Source organism: Molothrus ater, chromosome 6, assembly GCF_012460135.2.
Source record: "Molothrus ater isolate BHLD 08-10-18 breed brown headed cowbird chromosome 6, BPBGC_Mater_1.1, whole genome shotgun sequence".
Classification (NCBI taxonomy): Eukaryota; Metazoa; Chordata; class Aves; order Passeriformes; family Icteridae; genus Molothrus; species Molothrus ater.
In genome coordinates, this window is record NC_050483.2 from 61,106,073 (window position 1) to 61,124,758 (window position 18,686).

Here is an 18,686-nt window from a genome sequence, read left to right on the forward strand (position 1 = left end):
GATCAGGTTTTCTTAGAAGGAGAATAAGCAGTAATTTTAGCAAATGAAGGTACTTATGTAAGAATTGGGCTTATAATGTGCACCTAGCTGCATGCCTGTGACAAAAAATGAATCATATTTCCTGCCAAAATAGCTGAGACCTGTCAGATGGCAGCTCTTTGTCTGAAGAGAGTAGCAGCAGCTTCACCCATGAGCTCACTCCCCGATGAGGAGCAATTATAAATTATGCAGTTGAGAATGGGCTACAGAAAATAGCTGACATTTTCTGTCTGTCTTCAAATCCCTGCAGTCTTTCGATCAAACTCTTTCAAGAGTTGCTTTGTGAGCCTTCTGTGGAATCAAAGCTGTACTTTGAAAGATGGGGATGAGTGTTTGAATGAAATATCAGGTGTTTTCCATCTGGAGAGAAGGCAGCTGCTCCACAATCCTGGAACTGTGGCTGTCCCTGGATTCCTGGCAGTATCCAAGGCCAGCTTGGATGAGGCTTGGAGCAACCTGGGACAGTGGAAAGTGTCCCTGCCATGGCAGGGGGTGGGATGAGATGAGTTTTAAAACCTCTTCTCATCCATACCATTCTGGGATGCTGTGATTATGTAAAAACAGCCCTGGAGAGCATCCTGTGCTCACAGAACCAATTCACAGTCAGATGTGTTTGATGGATGTTTTGTGCCAAGAAAATCTGAAGTGAGAGACTCTGGAGAACTGGAGATGCAGAGGAGCCTGTGCTGAGCCTACAGGGAAAGAGCAGGGAGAAATATTGTGAGCTACAAAGGAACAAAGTGATAGTGTGGATAATTGTAACTTGTGTCAGTCACAGCAAGTGTTTTATGGAATCAGGGAATTGTTGAGGTACGAAAAGCCCTCTGTAAATGTGGAGTCTGCCAAGGCCACCACTGCCCCATGTCCCCATATGCCACATCCACACGGTGTTTAAAGCTTTCCAAGGATGGAGACTCCACCACTGCCCTGGAAGCCTGTGCCAGGGCTGGACAAACCTTTCCATGGGGAAATTCCTGCTGTGCCCACCCTGAGCTGCCCTGGCCCAGCCTGAGGCCGTTCCCTCTGCTCCTGTCCCTGTGCCCTGGAGCAGAGCCCGACCCCCCCGGCTGTGCCCTCCTGGCAGGAGCTGTGCAGAGCCACAAGGGCCCCTGAGCCTCCTTTGCTCCAGGCTGAGCCCCTGCCCAGCTCCCTCAGGGATTCTGCAGCCCCTGCCCAGCTCCCTCAGGGATTCTGCAGCCCCTGCCCGGCTCCCTCAGGGATTCTGCAGCCCCTGCCCAGCTCCCTCAGAGATTCTGCAGCCCCTGCCCAGCTCCCTCAGGGATTCTGCAGCCCCTGCCCAGCTCCCTCAGGGATTCTGCAGCCCCTGCCCAGCTCCCTCAGAGATTCTGCAGCCCCTTCCCAGCTCCCTCAGGGATTCTGCAGCCCCTGCCCGGCTCCCTCAGGGATTCTGCAGCCCCTGCCCAGCTCCCTCAGAGATTCTGCAGCCCCTGCCCAGCTCCCTCAGAGATTCTGCAGCCCCTTCCCAGCTCCCTCAGGGATTCTGCAGCCCCTGCCCAGCTCCCTCAGGACTTCTCCAGCCCCTTCACAGCTCCCTCAGGGATTCTCCAGCCCCTTTCCAGCTCCCTCAACCTCTCCTGGAGCTCCAGCTCCGCTCCCTTCTCCAGACCCGCTCCAGCCCCTCCATGTCTCCTGTCAAGAGGGACCCGGAGCTGCCCTCAGGACCGGCGGTGCCCATCAGTGCCAGCTCAGGGCAGAATCCCTGCTCCAAGCCGGGTCCGGCTCTGGCGCTGTCTCCAGCCGGGCAGAGCGGGGCCGTGCCCGGCTCCTCCCGCGGCGGGGCCGGCCCGGTCTGAGGGGGCGGCCCGGCCGCGTTTGGCGCCATCGCCGCCATGGAGCCCGAGCGGCTGCGGCGCCGCCTCAGCTCCGCGTTCCGGCTGCGGGGGCTCGTCCTGCGCCCGTGAGTAGCGCCGGGCCCGACCCTGCTCCGGTCCTGGACCCTGCTCCGGTCCCGGACACTGCCCCGGGCCCTGCTCCGGTCCCGGGCCCTGCTCTGGCCGCGGACCTGCGGGGATCGGGCCCGGGGAGCGCCGGTGCGGGATGGGGCCGGGGCCGCTCCCCGTCCCTCGCGGCCGGGGCTGCCTTTCCCACCTCCTCCTCCTTCCCCCGCATCGAGGCCTCTGAGGGCTCCTCCAAAGCTATCTTTAGCCTGTCCTGCTGCTGCGGGCCCCTTCCTTCCATCCGTCCGTCCTTCCGTCCGTCCATCCGTCCCTCTCATGACCCTGGGTGCCACCAAAGGCTGCCCATGGTCTCCCCTTGGAGCCCTCCCTGATGCTGGTGCCGGGTGTTTGGTTGGGGTTTTTTGTCAGCCTCTGACCCTGACAGCCCTGGGATCTGAGTTCCACTTGCCAGTCTTGTGCTCAGCACTCTTTGCTAGAGGAAGGAATGGCATTTCCAAAGACAGGAATGGTGTATTTCCAGTATAATAGGATGTGTTATTTAGGGATGCCAAGGAAAAGGGATTCGTGCTTGCAGTGGAAGGTGTCATGATCTATAAGTAACTGGGTCTCCCATTGCTCTTACTTTCCCTTTCTTTCTGGTGTGTGTTAATATCAATTAAATTCTCTCTCTGTCATGGATGGGAATGTGATTATTTTGGACAGTGCCCTGATACTTTCATTAGAGAGGGGCACAAGTGCAGAACTCCTGACTCCACAGTTCCATGAGCTGAGACACTTTGAAGGTCAGGCTGATCACCAAAATGCCAGTTTGGTTGGCCAGCAGATAACATGAGTAAGAAAATTGTTATCTTTAATGTGAGACTCTTGTCTAAGGTTGAGGGGAGAACTGGATTTCCAAATCTTGTGTTATTGAGAATTAAAATAACTTCTATTTCAAATATATTGCTAAACTGGAGCAGGTCCTGTGGGGGCTGTTGAGGTGGTCCTGGGCTAGAGGCTGTGGGGAAGCACAAGGGGCTGCAAGAGCTGGAAGCTCTGCTCTGGTGACATCCCAGCTTCAGGGCTGCACCCGGATTTGGAGTCCAAAATGAGGGATGTGGAGCTGCTGGAGTGAGTCCAGAGGAATCCATGGAGCTGCTCCAGGGCTGGGACCCCTCTGCTCTGGAGCCAGGCTGGGGGAGCTGGGAATGTTCACCTGGAGAAGAAAAGCATCCAGGGAGAGCTCAGAGCCCCTGGCAGGGCCTGAAGGGGCTCCAGGAGAGCTGGAGAGGGACTGGGGCCAAGGGATGGAGGGACAGGAGCCAGAGAATGGCTCCCAGTGCCAGAGGGCAGGGATGGGTGGGAGATTGGGAATTGGGAATTCCTGGCTGGGCTGGAATTGCCAGAGCAGCTGTGGCTGCCCCTGGATCCCTGGCAGTGCCCAAGGCCAGGCTGGACACTGGGACACCCTGGGACAGTGGGACGTGTCCCTGCCATGGCAGGGGGTTGGAATGGGATGGGGTTTAAGGACCCTTCCAACCCAAACCAATTTGGGATTCCATGATTAGAAGGTCAGAGAACCTGGCATGGGGAGGATGTGAAGGATTTGGGTTGATTTAGCCTCAAGAAGGGAAAATTCATGAGGAGCTAATCCCAGTTTTCCTAAAAATGAGAAGTGTTCTCAAGGATGCACAGTGACAGGACAAGAGACATTTAATTCTTCACTGAAATTGTAATTAAACTTGGAAGTTGATGGAGTAGAGAAGTGCTGGAATCTCCCCCACTGGAAGCTCCCAAGGCTTGGCTGCACAGGGCCCTGGACAGCGCAACCCAAACCCTGCTTTCAGGAGAAGGTTCAACCACAGGGTCTCCAGAATTCCCTTCCCACATGGAATTTTTTGTGTGAGGCTGAGGTTCTCCACATCTTTTCCCTGATATTTTCAATCCCAATGATTTTTTTCTTTGACTTGAACCAAGGTGCTATTATGCAGAGCTAATTATTTCTGCTTTTTAACCACAAACCATGTGGTGATGATGTGCACACCTGCTAAAATCAGCACAGTTTGTGTCAACTATTGAACATTAATTGCTTTTTGTGCTTTCTCCTCTGGGATTAGGGATGCCCTGAAGTATCTCACTGAAGCTTTCCAGTCCACCAGTGAGGGAGAACTTGATGATATAATTGAAAATGTCATCGATGCAGTTGAAAAACAGCCTTGTAAGTAAACAATTTCTTTTTCTTGAGCCAATTTTCCTGGCATTCCTGATGCCATCAAGACAAAAACAGTGACTGGCAGCAGAGGCACTGAGGTGTCTTGGTAGTGTAAAGGGTTGACTGAGATAAATGTATTTTTTGGCCTTTTATTTTGGTTAAACACTGAGGTTTTCATTGTCAGCACACATTTGTGCCATATAAAGAGCTGGCAGTGCAGAATATCCTGACTTTTCCAAGAGTAGTGACATTTCTCAGTGACAGTTACTAAAAGTTTGTCTGGACATCTTTGTAGTTGGAACTGTAATTTTAAATGTTAAAGTGGAGAGAAGTGGCTATTTACACATGGAGTGACAGGACACAGGGAATGGCTTCCCACTGCCAGAGGGCAGGGATGGATGGGAGACTTTGAAGGAATATTTCGAAGGAATATTTTAATGGAATAATTTTGAAGGAATATTTTGATGGACTATTTGGAAGGAATTTTTACCTGTTAGGACGGGGAAGCCTTCAAACTCATTTCAGTTATCAGTTTAAATTAATGAAAACAACAATGTGCCTGTCTCCAGAACTGTGTTGGAATACTTAAGGCAGCAATCCTTGTGATACTGTTCTGGAACCAAATTAACCTCCAGAATGTGAGAGCTCAGCTCTAACACATTTGTGATATATTTGGCAGCTTTGCATCAACTATAATTGTCTTGTTCTCCATGTTTGGGGTATTTTTTCCCCAGGAATGTGTCCTTTTGGTGGCAATATTAAGTGATCCATCTGTGTGTCATTACAGAAAATTCATTACATGAATTATTTGTGTGTGTTCCTGGGAGGAGACTCAGCCATTTAATGTGAAATACTGGAGACTCACTTCCTTCCTTGCTGCAGGTTTAATCCTTGGGATTTTTCTTTCCAGTGTCATCCAACATGATTGAGCAGCCCCTGGTGGAAGCAGCGGTCCAGGAATGCAGCCGGGCCCCGGATGAGGCCATGTAGGGTGACATTAGAAATGATCTGGGGACTTCTGGGAGCTGCTGGCATTTCCTTGTTCCTCCTGGGGACAGGAGTGCCAGGCACTGTCTGCAGTCATTGCTCTGTTGTGCTTTTGCCCTCCCGCTGCTGCCTTTGCTCCAGTGATGCCTCAGGGTTCTGCTTTTCTATTTTTCACATTCTGTGCTGCTTTCTTTAGTGGGTGGGTCTGGGCTTCACATTATGGGATGGTGAGCTCTGTGCACAGAGCAGGGAGACAACAACTCACCCCTGGCACCCAGTGCCACATCCAGGCTTTGTTAAACACACCCAGGGATGGGGACTCCACCACCTCCCCGGGCAGAACATTCCAGAGCTTTATGACCCTTTCTGTAAAAAACTTCTTCTGATATCCAACCTGAATCTCCCTTGGCACAGCTTGAGACAGGGAGCCCCAGGAGAGGCTGAGGAGCTGGGCAGGGGCTGCAGAATCCCTGAGGGAGCTGGGCAGGGGCTGCAGAATCCCTGAGGGAGCTGGGCAGGGGCTCAGCCTGGAGCAAAGGAGGCTCAGGGGCCCTTGTGGCTCTGCACAGCTCCTGTCAGGAGGGGACAGCCGGGGGGGTCGGGCTCTGCTCCAGGGCACAGGGACAGGAGCAGAGGGAACGGCCTCAGGCTGGGCCAGGGCAGGTTTGGATGGATATTGGGAACATTTCTTCATGGAAAAGTTACCCAGGGCAGGGGTGGAGTTGATGCCTCAGGTTTGAGCTTTTGTATTTTCAGGTTCTGTGCTGTTTTAGTGGGTGGGTCTGGGCTCCATATCAGGGGATGGTTCTGATGCTGTGCAGTTCTGAGCTCTGTACACAGAGCAGGGAGACAAAACAATTCCTGCTCCAGCTGGGCACCAAGGACAAATGATCCAAACCTCAGCCCAAGAGCACAAACCCCGTGGGCTGGAGAGAGAAAAACAAGCAGGGTGGGACTGCAGGGGCTAAAGCTGGGATGGGACAATGAACTGCAAGGTGCAAATGGAGCAGAACTGATCCCAGGGACAGACCCCGTGCCCGGCCGTGCATTTTGGGGCCGTTTTGGTTCATCTTGGGTGCAGCCCTGGCTGGGCTCTGGTGCTGCCCAAGGTGGATGCATGGAGGAGATGCTTTGAATCAATCCCTGCTTTATTCTGGAACTCCATCCAGCCTCTGCTCTAGGGCAGCCTGCACAAGGCATCACCAGGTTGCTCCTTGGAGTGTTTGTTCTCATGGCTGGGCCTCCAGGGGGCCCTGAACAGAACCTGGAATTCTGGAATTCTGGAATTCAGCTGCTGGGGTTGTGTGTTGGGTGTGCTGCAGGTGGAATATTAACCAGCACTTCTGGCCATGCTTTATTTGCTTTGCTCTAGATGAAAGTTGTCTCAAGTTGCTTTTGTTCCTTTCTTTTCTGAGAGCACTTTGGAAGAGTTTTCCTCTGGGGTGCCTGCTCCTGCTTTCTTGTTTAGTTTTTTGAAGCCCTGATTGATTTCCCTTCTGTGATAACAAAGTGTGGAGCAATTACTGGAGTTTCTGAGAACTTGGTGATGCTGATGGATGTGTTTCCTTTCCTGTTCACATCATTGATGCCAAGCATGAAAAGAGATTGTTTGCTGGGCATGTCAATTAGATCCTGTCATCCCCCAGCCTCTCAGGGTGAAGAAAATTTGGGTTTAATTCTTGCCATTGGAATCTTTATGATGCAGATGCTGTGAGTGTGGCTTTTCCTTGTGGTACTTTTTTATACTTAATGTAGGTATTTTCTGCTCCAGAAGTGAAGAGAAATCCATATGTACAGATTCTCAGTGCTGGGTCCTGAAGGGAAACGCTCTTCAGATCACAGGGACAAGTCTTTGTCATTATTTAACTAAAAGATGAAGGAGAAAATAGACTAGAAAATAGAATATAAAATAGAAAGAGAAATGGTGATGATACTGAACAAAAAAAATGTCATTTTAGCCAACATATTTGTCAGTTTGTTTCACCCACTTCATGGAATCACAGAATGGTTTTGCTTGGAAGGTAACATTCACTCAATGCTGTCTCTGTTCTTATTTCAGAGAAAATGTTTTCAACATTATTGGAGCCTTTGACATTCCACGTTTTATTTATAATTCAGAAAGAAAGAAGTTTCTGCCGTAAGTCCCCCATATTTTAAATTTCAAGCACTTTCTGTTTTAAGAACAAAGCCTCTATTTCTGTAAGATAAGTCTGGTTTTAATCTTTCCCTCTTGGCTCTGTTCAGCTGAAGCCTGAGTGAGAAAAGTAATAAAAGTTTAAGACCATAAACCAAGTTTATTCCACCTAATGAATAAAAAAGACAGCAAGGCTAAGGTCATACATCACCAAAGGTAGTTTGGGGTTATTTTTTTCTCACATTGGGCTGTTTAAATTTATTTTTTTAATAAATTTGATCTGCCTGTTGCCTGTATTTATTTCTTAGTCTGTATCTTGCAGCTCCCTGAAGCCCTGGGGGGTTTCTAAGGAGAGCTCCAAACAGTAACAAAGAAAAATTAGGAGCAGCTGGTGAGAAACTGGAGGAATAATGCTTTTGTCCACAACTGCTTAAAGGCATAACTGTTTTTTTAAAAATGGATTTCTGCAGAGGTCTCTTTGGGTGGAAAGATAAATCTCAAGGCCTGGGAGTTAGAGGGGAGTGAAATGGAGGCGGAAATGCAGAAGCACAGGATCCTGAGCAGGAATGTACCTAAATCATGGTGCAGCTTTTGCAGCCTCCCAGAGTTTTTAGATCAATAACTCATCTTGATGTGGGCAGTGTCCCTTCTGACACTGTGCTTGTGTTATTTCCTTGCAGCCTGCCCATGACTGACCTGCCCAGGCCCAGTTTATTTGGGACTGCCCGGGACAAGGCCGAGCTGTTCCGCGAGCGCTACTCCATCCTGCAGCAGGTCAGGAATCCTCAGGGATGGATGGATCCCGCTTCTCCTTCCAAAAATACACCCTGCTCTCTGCCTCAGAAACCCTCTGCCTTCCAGCTTGTCACAAATAACTTCGTCAGCAGCCTTACAGATGCTTCCATGACACTTTTTTTAGGCTTTATTACCCGGTGTATTTTTTAGGCTTAGTTTTATGATCTGGTGTTATTGATCATCTGTTTCTTGGAAGTAAATTCTTGTCGAAAGGACTGAATTATTAAAAGTTGTTGGATGGAGTAAGAACTTTCTGAAGTGTTTTGCTTAGTGCTTGTAGCAAACTGGCTCTTTGGCAGTGCTCATTGCTTTTTAAACTGAATCACTTCCATTCTGGTTTGTGCAGAGGACTCACAGACATGAGCTGTTCACTCCTTCACCAATTGATGCTCATCCTGATGACAGCAAGAACAAATTCCAGGTAAAAAAATGGGAGTTCTTTCCAGTTTTAACCCAAATAATGACAGCAGTTCTTTGTGCTAGCAGCCACTATTGGGAACCTTCTCCTCAGGCACATTCAGAAATAAGGCTCTGATTTTGGTGATGAGCCTGTATCCTCTGGCTCAGCTGTGTGTTCATGTACAGCCATGTCCTGTGTGGGGCTCTGGGGGGAAAAGCAAGCAGGGGAGTTTGAGTTTGGACAGTTTGATTTGACTCTGATTGGATTCTTTGCCTTTGACCCCAGCTGAAGACAGTAGAGACTCTCCTGGGCAGCCCAGCTAAAGTGGGAGAAGTGATTGTGCTTGGGATGATCACTCAGCTCAAGGAGGTGAGGTCCTTTTTGTTGTGGGGTCTCTCATCACTGCTCATTCAGTGCTGTAATACATTAAAAATGAGAAAACTTAAATATCTCACACTGACCCATTCTGAGAGACTTTTCCACAAGCATTCAGTGCCAGTGTGTGTGGAAATGTCTTTCTTTGCCTTCCCACTATAAAATTTTTATGTCAGCAACCAGAAGCAGTTAGGGTTTTTTGGCTTGTCCCTTCTTGAGGGGCTGGGGCTTCCAGTGGCTGAGTTTGGACTTGCCAATGCCCTGGACTGTGATTTTAGGGAGGGGAGCACCAGCAATCCCGACTGCAGCAGCTCCCAGGGAAGCTGCTGAGATACATTTTCTATAAATGACATTATTTTCAGTTCTTGCCAGCTTAAAACATTAAACCCAGCCAAAACATTTCTAAATGCTGCCTGATAGATGTTTGTGATTGAAGCATTTGTGTGTTTGGTATATTTTGCTTTATTAATGAATCCTGTTTTGTAGGGGAAATTTTTCCTAGAAGACCCCACAGGAGTGGTCCAGCTAGACCTTAGTAAAGCAATATCCTTTTGTTGTGAGGGAAGAGCTGGAGGAGTTTCCTGTAGACCTGCAGGATTTGAAATTGAACAGCAAATCAGTGCTGGCCATTCAGAATTCCATACTGAGAGCTGCAGCTCTGGCTTTCTCCTTTGTTTGCAATTCCTTGTCCTGCCTTTCCCTTGGACATGGTGACTTTCCCTCCCCATGGAAGCAGAGCCTGTTCCAGTTCCTGGGCTCTCTCTGGGCTTACCTGCTCAGGGACCAGGGAATTTCCAGGCTCTTCAGGCAGCCTGTGAACTTTCAGTGCTGTCCAAATCTGTTACACCAGCTGGAAAGCAAATTTTGGTTCAAAAACCTACTTTGAATCTAAGAAAAATCCATTCCTTAACCTTCCTGCACCAGTTCCACAGTGGGTTATACACTGAATCCTCCTTTGTTCTGGCAGAAGGTAAAGCAGCCTGGGTTTATTTTTTAGCTTGTAATAAATTATTCTGTTCAAGCTGTGGCTGAGCAGAGAGGTCTCATTTCGGTGACCAACAGTGAGTTTGGGACTGAGATTTTTGGCCTGCAGCTTTTGCTGTGACTCTGGAGGCAGAGAGGAGGAATCTGGGGGTTTTGGGGAACGTGAGCAGCTTTGAGGATTGGCCCCAGCACGCTTGGAGAAGTTATGACTGGATTAGGAAGACAGCCTGGAATAAGCAGAGAAATGATTTAATGATCTGAAAATACTGCTGTGTGCTGGCAAAGCTTTTTAATGAGGCTTCTCATTAGGATGATGTAAGAGCTTGCAGTTCTGGAGCCTTGTTTTAGCAAAAAAAAAAAAAAAAAAAGGCTATTTCTGTATGTGGAATGTTCCTCTGTGCAAGATGCACAGTCTCAGTCTGTTTTCTGGGCTGTTTTATGCTTGTAAGAAGAAGTTGGGAGCAGAAATGAGAGCGGGGATGAATAAATAAATAAAGAAAGAAATCACCAAGTTCCTTCTGTTCTCAACAGTGGGGTTTGAGACAAGGAGCAGTGGGATGGGGCCAGCAAACTCAGGCAGTCCTTGTGTGCTCCAGGGGCTTGTTCTGTGGCTGTGCACCAAATCCACTCACAGAAGTGGCTGGGCTTTAAAACAAAAGCTGATTTTCCTTCTCAGCCCTTTTTCCACCCAGCCCATTCCCTGCTCTGGTTGTGTGGAGCTGCCACAAGAGAGGGATTGATGGAGGCTGGGGCTGCCAGCTCTGAGTAATGTCTAGGACATGAGGCTGTTAGAAAAACTCAAGGGTTCTTTTGCTGTTCTGCTCTTCCAAAACCTCCTAGGCTGGTATGAGGATGAAGTTTTTCATGTGAACGCTTTTGGATTTCCGCCCACCGAGCCTTCTGCTACCACCAGGTACAAAAGTGACTTTTGGCAGCCTCACTCCATGTTTTCCTAGGGCTTTCTAAGTGAGAGCATTGTTATTTTGTAATTTCTCTGACATTCAAGTATGTTGTTCTTCCTCCTCCCCAAATGCTTTAAAATAAATACCACTTTAAGGAAGCAGTTCTGGGCTCAGAGGCACTGCAGTGTTGGCACAAAAACCCTTCCAAAAGCCTTTGGGTTGTGCTTATTCATGGAAATTGGGATGTAAACCCTTCTCAATGGCCAAGCCAGGTAACTGTTCCACGGGAATCATAAATTCCTTGTTGCTGAGAGAGTGGATCCCTGGGACAGTGGAAGTGGAATGGATCCCATCCCACTGGAGTGGGATGAGCTTTAAAGTCCCTTTGAACCCAAACCATGCTGGGATCCTGACTGGAGCATTTTAATGATGCAGAGCCTTCTATGGGAACATCAACTTCTTTGGAGGCCCTTCCTCAACATCAGTGAAGGCTTCTGCAAAGCTGAAGCAGCTGGAGGAAGAGAATGAGGATGCCATGTTTGTGTTTGTGTCTGACGTGTGGCTGGACCAAGCAGAGGTGCTGGAAAAGCTTCACATGATGTTTTCAGGTAGGTGAGAGCTGCTTTCACTCTAAACCTTGTCTGCCTGATTTATTTCCATAAATTCTCAATACAAACAGTGGTTAGACCAGGAGCCATTTTCTGGGCTGTGATAAAAAATGTTTCCCTTGCTCCTGAAAGTTCCTCCTGGGCTAATTCCTTAGTTCAGAGAGATGAGCATTGCTGCCCACTGCCAGATGGGAGATTGGGAATTGGGAATTCCTGCCTGGGAGGGTCTGGGCTGGAATTGCCAGAGCAGCTGTGGCTGCCCCTGGATCCCTGGCAGTGCCCAAGGCCAGGCTGGACAGGGCTGGGAGCACCTGGGACAGGGGGAGGTGTCCCTGCCATGGAAAAGGGCTGGGATGGGATGGGATTGAATGTCCCTTCCAACCCAACTCATTCCAGGATCCTGGGGTCAGTAATGGGGACAGCACTGGATAAAACATTTATGCAACATAAAGGAGCATTTATGAATGGCTCCTTTGCATTGCAGCAGGTTGGGAACAGCTTGTCCCTCCTGCCTGGGGCACAGTGGAAGTGTGAGTTTAAAAACAGCCCAGAATTCAGGGTGGGAAGCTGCTCCTCACCAAAAGGGAGCTGGACACAAATGAGCAGAGTCATGCAGGAGTTACAAAACCAGTTCAGTGTCTGGATCAGAGCTGGGCAAACGGGGCTTGAGCCAGGCCTGCAGGTGCTGGGGGCAGGAAGGGACCTTGGTCAGGGAGGTTTGTGTGCTGAGCTCACCTGGCAGAGGTGCACACCTTGCATTTGCTATTTTGAGACTTTCACAGGCAAGTAATAACCTTCTTAATTATCAGCTAAACGAGCAGCTGTGGGGGAGAGCAAGGGAAAAAAATATTGATGAGCCATTTCTCTGGGATAAGCAATTCTGTTCCATTTACCAGCCCTTTGAAAAGCAGTGAAGTAAATCCGAGTGTGATTCTGTGTGTCAGGAAAATGGAGAGGAACTGGGATGTGAGATGAATGCCTGAGTAGCTGTTTCTATTTTTATTTCAGGGATGGGAATCAGGTTTCTTTTTTCCCCCCACTTTGCTTTGAAGCAGTTAATGGGTGAGGTTGTGAGCACTCATCAGATTCTCAAACTGCTCAGGCAGTTCCAGTTACTGTTGCTTTATAATGCCAGGGGGGGAATTGGATGTTGGGAGAGTCCTTAAATTGGAATGATCAGGGAGGTTAATAGCAACCCAGTGCTGCCTGCTTGCTGTTTTCCTCTTGAAGGCAATAATACATTTAAAAATGGCATTATTTCTTATAATTGCACTTGGTGTAATTCTGTGGCTGGGGCAGGAGTTGGAGGCACACAAACACTGCTGGAGCTCAGCCTGTAAATGCCACAGGGCTCCCTCAAAGTGACATTTGTACATTGCCATCCCCTTCCTGAGCTAAAAACAGCCTGGATCAAGAAAGTCAGTCCGGTGTATGAATAGCAGCAGAGCCTGAAGTGCTGTTTCAGTTCCTGCTTTTCCTGGGATGCGCTGAGTGCTGGGAGGTGCTGGAGTGGATGGGTACACTCACAGATCCTCTCTTTTCCCAGGTTATTCCTCTGCACCTCCCACCTGCTTTTTCTTCTGTGGAAATTTTTCATCTGCACCATATGGCAAAAATCAAATCCAGTCCCTGAAAGGTGAGGTCCTTGTGCACTGAATTAAAATAATGATGGCAAACAAATGAAGAGAGCAGAAAATAAATCCTTTTTTGTTTTGTTTTAAGTGCACTGCAGCAGAGGGGGGGTTGACCCAAGGTGTGTTCATTTCTAACCAGGTCTTGTGCCCTGTTTTGCCCAGGTTCTTTGAAGGCTCTGGCAGATATTATATGTGAATATCCCAGCATCCACAAAAGGTACAGAGCAAGGGGGAATCTGTTTATTTTGTGAAGCCTTTAATTGCTTGTAGAAGCTGAGAGTTACCCTATTTTCTCTGTGGTGTGAGGCAGCTGTGATCAGATAAAAAGCTGCTTTTGTAACAGGCCTGCAGGTTTGTTTGGGAGCAGGGTGAGTTTGATTTTATCTAAAACAGCTTGGGCATGGAAAGTGCTAATGAGGGAGCCAAGGTCTCTCCCTGGGATACTTCCCTGGCTCCTGCTCTCTGAATTCAGAACATCAGACCCAGTTTTTAGGATCAGTTTATACAAAGGAGATTTGTTAAACTTCTTTTTTTTGGGTTTTTTTTGCAGTAGTCGATTTGTGTTTGTCCCTGGCCCTGAAGATCCTGGGCCTGGTTCTATTTTACCAAGGTCAGTTTGCTTCCCTTCCTCACATCTTGGAATTTTGAGTGAAATTTGAGTTAAAGATGTTAAGAGTCTTTGTTGATACCTCTGTTATTTATTTTAGACCTCCCCTGGCTGAAAATATCACTCAGGAATTCAGACAGCTGGTGCCATTTTCAGTTTTCACCACAAATCCCTGCAGGTAACCATGTAACTGCTATTTTTTTTTTTTAATCTTTTTAAACTAAATTATGTGCAAATATAATTTTCAAAGCCTACAGATTTTGGGGAAAATTTGCCTTAAATTTTTCAGATTAATAGAATTCTTCACTTGCATGAATTGTAACTAGTTTTAAATACACTAAGACATGAAAAAATCAGTGAAGAAAGGAAGTAGTGCTAAAAAAAGGATATTTAATATAAAAATCCTGCTGAAAACCATCTTAAGGGAAAGTATTATTTTCATTCAGTTGTCTGTATTAGAGGGAGATCAACCTTCTAATGCATCTTCCTCATTTTTGGGTTAACCTTAATGAATTTCACTGCTGTTTTCACTCAGGGTTCAGTACTGCACCCAAGAAATCATTATTTTTCGGGAAGATTTGGTCAACAAAATGTGCAGGAACTGTGTTCGCTTCCCAAGCAGCACCATGGACATTCCCAACCATGTGAGTGAGCTGAATTCACCAATTTTTGCCAAGATTTTTGATTTTATTGATCAGCAGGGCTGGATTTTGGGGGCTCTGATCTTCATTCTTGTGCCACACTGCATGAGTAACCCAGAGGGGCTGTAAGAAGGATTTATGCATTTAGTATTCTTATTTTTCTTTACATTTTGACAGCAAAATAACTCAAACCATGATAGTTTAAGGTGGGATGGGGTCATTCTGTCACACTGGAGCTGCCCTTGAACACAGAACTTCATAGCAGCAGCCAGCCCTCAATGTCCTGCCAAGAATCACTGATTCCTAAAGGCAAATTTTAATGGAAATTACCATTTTTCCAAGATCTGACTGGTTACCCAGTGCCATTTGCAGTAAAGCAGCAGGTCACTTCCTCACTTGCTCTAAAATTCACCTGCTTGTTTTGTCTCCTCAGCTGAAACTGAAATTCTGCTTCTCAGCCATCAGCAGTGAGCTCAGGGTTGTGGTTCCACTAGAGGAATGCACAGCAGGAGCTGATGGGATTTGCTGAAATAATGGGATGAGAACCATCCAGGTGGTGCTGGCTCCTTGCAGTGATGGATGGAGTCAGGTTTTATTTGTTTTGCAGGAGTTTTGGTGTTTGTTTGCCTCAGGAAGGTGTTTGAGCTCAGGGTCTCTGTGCGCACCCCGTGGACACTGAGGGACCTTGGTTTTGTGGAATTTGCATTCCTGACACTTCCCTGTCCTCGTCCAGGGCTTTCCAGGAAGGAAATGTAGAATTGCAGCAATTTCTGCTGGTTGTTTTTTGCATACTCCACTTTTGCTCTGCCTTTTTTGCCTATTTTAATTTAGCCATCAGTGTAAAACAAACAAGAAAGAGGGAAATTTTATCACAAAGAAAGGAAAATCATCTGGGAATCAAATTGTTTCTTCAGTTCAGGGAGAAAAGACTTTTTAAATGTGAGTCTTGTGGTTAACTGGAAAGCAATAAGGAAAATACAAACAAAAAAATGAGAGTTGTAGCAGTGTTGGTACTTTCTGGGCTGGAGGAGCAGGTAAGGAGATTCTCCTGGAGAATCTGGTTGAGGAGGTAATTGTGGCATCTTCAAATGCTGGCCTTTAGAAAGGCTTTTGTGTATTCAAAACCTCCCAACTGAAGAAGGGAAAGAGCAGCTCACTGCTTTACTCCAGAAATCATTCATGATCAGCAGGAATGAGATACAGAAACCCCCAAACATTTCCAGGTTCAAAAAGGCTCCTTATTAACCCACAGGTGCAGGGCTGAACTGAGCGTGCAGCAAATGCTTCAAACCAAGAGTTTGTGGGGTTTTATTTGCAGTTTGTGATGGTCATTTCATCCCAGGGGATAAATGCTTCAAATGGTTCAAACCAAGTGTTTGTGGGGTTTTTTGGTGCAGTTTGTAGAGACCAATTTATCCCAAGGGATAAATGCTTAAAACCAATTCTTTGTGGGGTTTTTTGTTACAATTTGTGACGACCATTTTATCCCAGGTGTAATCCTTAAAATCAAATATTTGTGGGTGGTTTTTTTTTTTTTGTAGTTTGTGAAGACTTGTTTTACCCCAGGGGTAATGCTTAAAACCAAGTGTTTGGGTTTTTTGGGTTTTTCTTTAATTGTTTGTTTGTTTGTTTTTGTTTGTTTGTTTGTTTTTGCTGCAGTTTGTGAAGACCATTTCATCCCAGGAGAAAAATGCTTCATATGTTTCAAACCAAATGTTTGTGGGTTTGTTTTTGTTGCAGTTTGTAAAGACCATTTTATCCCAGGGGTAATGCTTAAAACCAGGTGTTTATGGGGTTTTTTGTTTGTTTTTGTTTTTTGGTTGCAGTTTGTGAAGACCATTTTATCCCAAGGGATAAATGCTTAAAACCAATTGTTTGTGGGGTTTTTTGTTACAATTTGTGAGGACCATTCTATCCCAGGGGTAATGCTTAAAACCAAGTGTTTGTGGGGTTGGGGTTTTTTTGTTTTATTTTTTGTTTGGTTTTGGGGTTTTTTTTTTGTTGCAGTTTGTGAAGATCATTTTATCCCAGGTGTAATCCTTAAAACCAAGTGTTTGTCATTGTGTTTTTTTGGGATTTTTTTTGGGGTTTTTTGGGGTTTTGGTTTTTTTTTTGGTTTGTTTGCTTTTGGTTTGGGTTTTTTTTTTTTTTTTTTGGTTGCAGTTTGTAAAGACCATTTTATCCCAGGAGTAATGCTTAAAACCAAGTGTTTGTGGGGTTTTTTGTTACAATTTGTGAGGACCATTTTATCCCAGGTGTAATCCCTAAAACCAAGTGTTTGTTGTTGGTTTTTTTTGGATTTTTTGTTTTGTTTGTATTTTAGTTTATTTTTTTGTTTCCTTTTGTTTTTGTTTTTTGGTTGCAGTTTGTAAAGACCATTTTATCCCAGGAGTAATGCTTAAAATGCTTAAAACCAAATATTTGTGGGGGGTTTTTTTTGCAGTTTGTGAAGACTTGTTTTATCCCAGGAGTAATGCTTAAAACCAATTGTTTATGGGGTTTTTTGTTACAATTTGTGAGGACCATTCTATCCCAGGCATAATGCTTAAAACCAAGTATTTGTCATTGGTTTTTTTTGAGATTTTTTTTTGGTTGGTTTTTATTTTTGTTTCCGTTTTTATTTCGTTTTTTTGTTGTTGTTGTTGTTGTTGTTGCAGTTTGTGAAGCCCATTTTATCCCAGGAGATAAATGCTTCATATGTTTCAAACCAAATGTTTATGGGTTATGTTTTTGTTGTTTCAGTTTGTGAAGCCCATTTTATCCCAGGTGTAATGGTTCAAACCAAGTGTTTATGGGTTATGTTGTCATTGTTTCAGTTTGTGAAGCCCATTTATGCCAGGTGTAATGGTTCAAACCAAGCGTTTGTGGGTTATGTTGTCATTGTTTCAGTTTGTGAAGCCCATTTATCCCAGGTGTAATGGTTCAAACCAAGCGTTTGTGGGTCTGTTGTTGAGTTTTTGAAGCCCATTTTACCCCAGGTGTAATGGTTCAAACCAAGCGTTTGTGGGTTATGTTGTCATTGTTTCAGTTTGTGAAGCCCATTTTATGCCAGGTGTGATGTTTCAAACCAAGCGGTTGTGGGTTATGTTGTCATTGTTTCAGTTTGTGAAGCCCATTTTATGCCAGGTGTGATGTTTCTAACCAAGCGTTTATGGGTTATGTTTTCGTTGCTGCAGTTTGTGAAGACCATTCTGTCCCAGGCCCACCTGAGCCCGCTGCCGCTGTTCGTCAGCCCCGTGTTCTGGGCCTACGATTACGCCCTGAGGGTTTATCCGCTGCCAGACCTGCTGGTCACCGCTGACAAGCACGACCCCTTCACTGTCACCAGCAGCGACTGCCTCTGCATCAACCCCGTGAGTGAGCAGCCCTGCCGCCCTCCTCAGCCCTGCACTGCCTTTCCCCTCACGCTAATGGGGGTTTTTCCCCCGCTTTTTCCTTCACAGGGCTCGTTTCCCAGAAGTGGGTTTTGCTTCAAGGTGTTCTACCCCTCCAACAAGACAGTTGAAGACAGGTAAATGGGTTTTTCCTATGTGCTGAGTTTCTGATTATCATAAAAATAAGATAAAAACCACATAAAATTTGTAATATTTGAATGTTCCAGCAGCTTAACTCACACTTCATACTTAGGCAGTGCAACAAATCCAAATGGCCAGAACTAAAGCAATAAATGGAGAAATTTCAAATATCAGTGATGGGAAGCACAATTCAGAAGTGAAAGGAGATGATTGCACTGCCTGATTTTCAGTGATAGAGAACTAATTGGGGAGCAGATTTGTTTCTGGGGATGATGGTTGTTACATAAATTAATGAAATTTAGGACCAGTTTTTGCTTCATTTTGTGATAATCATCAAGCCCAGGAGCCACTTTCAGGCTTGGATTTCACATATTTTTAAATCTGCACTTGTTCATTCCACTGACTGGAGAAAAACCAGTTGCAACACCAAAAAAGTATTAAAATGTATCAAAGGGCTTAAAATGGACGAAAATTTACCTGTTTGAAATAATGATAGTATAACCCATTAGGAAAAGAATAAATTTATCTTCTCCTTGTTGGAGAAGCCCTCTCAGGGAATTAATAATGGGTCAGCCCATTTAACTTCTATTTGAATATAAAAAATACTACACCATGAGATACTTTAGGTCTTTAAATAGTTCAAAACATTATCAAGGCTTTCCTAGATAAAGAAATAGAGGAACATTATGAACTATTTTTAAAATAAACCTTTAAAATACTGTTTTTCTTTGGTATTTTCAGCAAGCTTCAAGGACTCTGAATTTCTGTGGCACTGAAAAAGGCAGTGAACCCATGGGAAGCCAACTGTATTTTTTTTTTATTTACATGCCTTAGTTTTGTGATATATCATGGACTTTTTATAAAGAATGTCAAAAGTCAGAACTGATTTGTTTTGTACACAAATAAACTTTTACAGGAAAAGACACTGGTGTCAGTTTAGATAAATTGTAAAGTC

General features: G+C 45.8%; 1 protein-coding gene across 2 annotated transcripts; it reads left to right on the forward strand.

Moving 5' to 3' along the window:
- The first annotated feature begins 1,871 nt into the window (after positions 1-1,871).
- On the forward strand, positions 1,872-18,654 carry POLE2 (DNA polymerase epsilon 2, accessory subunit). Of its 2 annotated transcripts, XM_036384124.2 has the most exons (19): positions 1,872-1,957; positions 4,055-4,155; positions 5,060-5,135; positions 7,196-7,273; positions 7,951-8,044; positions 8,412-8,486; positions 8,751-8,834; positions 9,327-9,383; positions 9,762-9,810; positions 10,665-10,737; positions 11,162-11,334; positions 12,881-12,970; positions 13,131-13,185; positions 13,519-13,578; positions 13,676-13,753; positions 14,111-14,219; positions 17,393-17,569; positions 17,660-17,727; positions 18,473-18,654. In XM_036384124.2, exons 1-19 carry the CDS (start codon positions 1,890-1,892, stop codon positions 18,489-18,491), a joined length of 1,584 nt encoding a protein of 527 aa, XP_036240017.1. In that variant the 5' UTR covers positions 1,872-1,889; the 3' UTR covers positions 18,492-18,654. The 2 variants fall into 2 exon arrangements, with proteins under 2 accessions (XP_036240017.1, XP_036240016.1); XM_036384123.2 differs by having other exon boundaries at positions 17,393-17,727.
- The last annotated feature ends 32 nt before the right edge of the window (positions 18,655-18,686 follow it).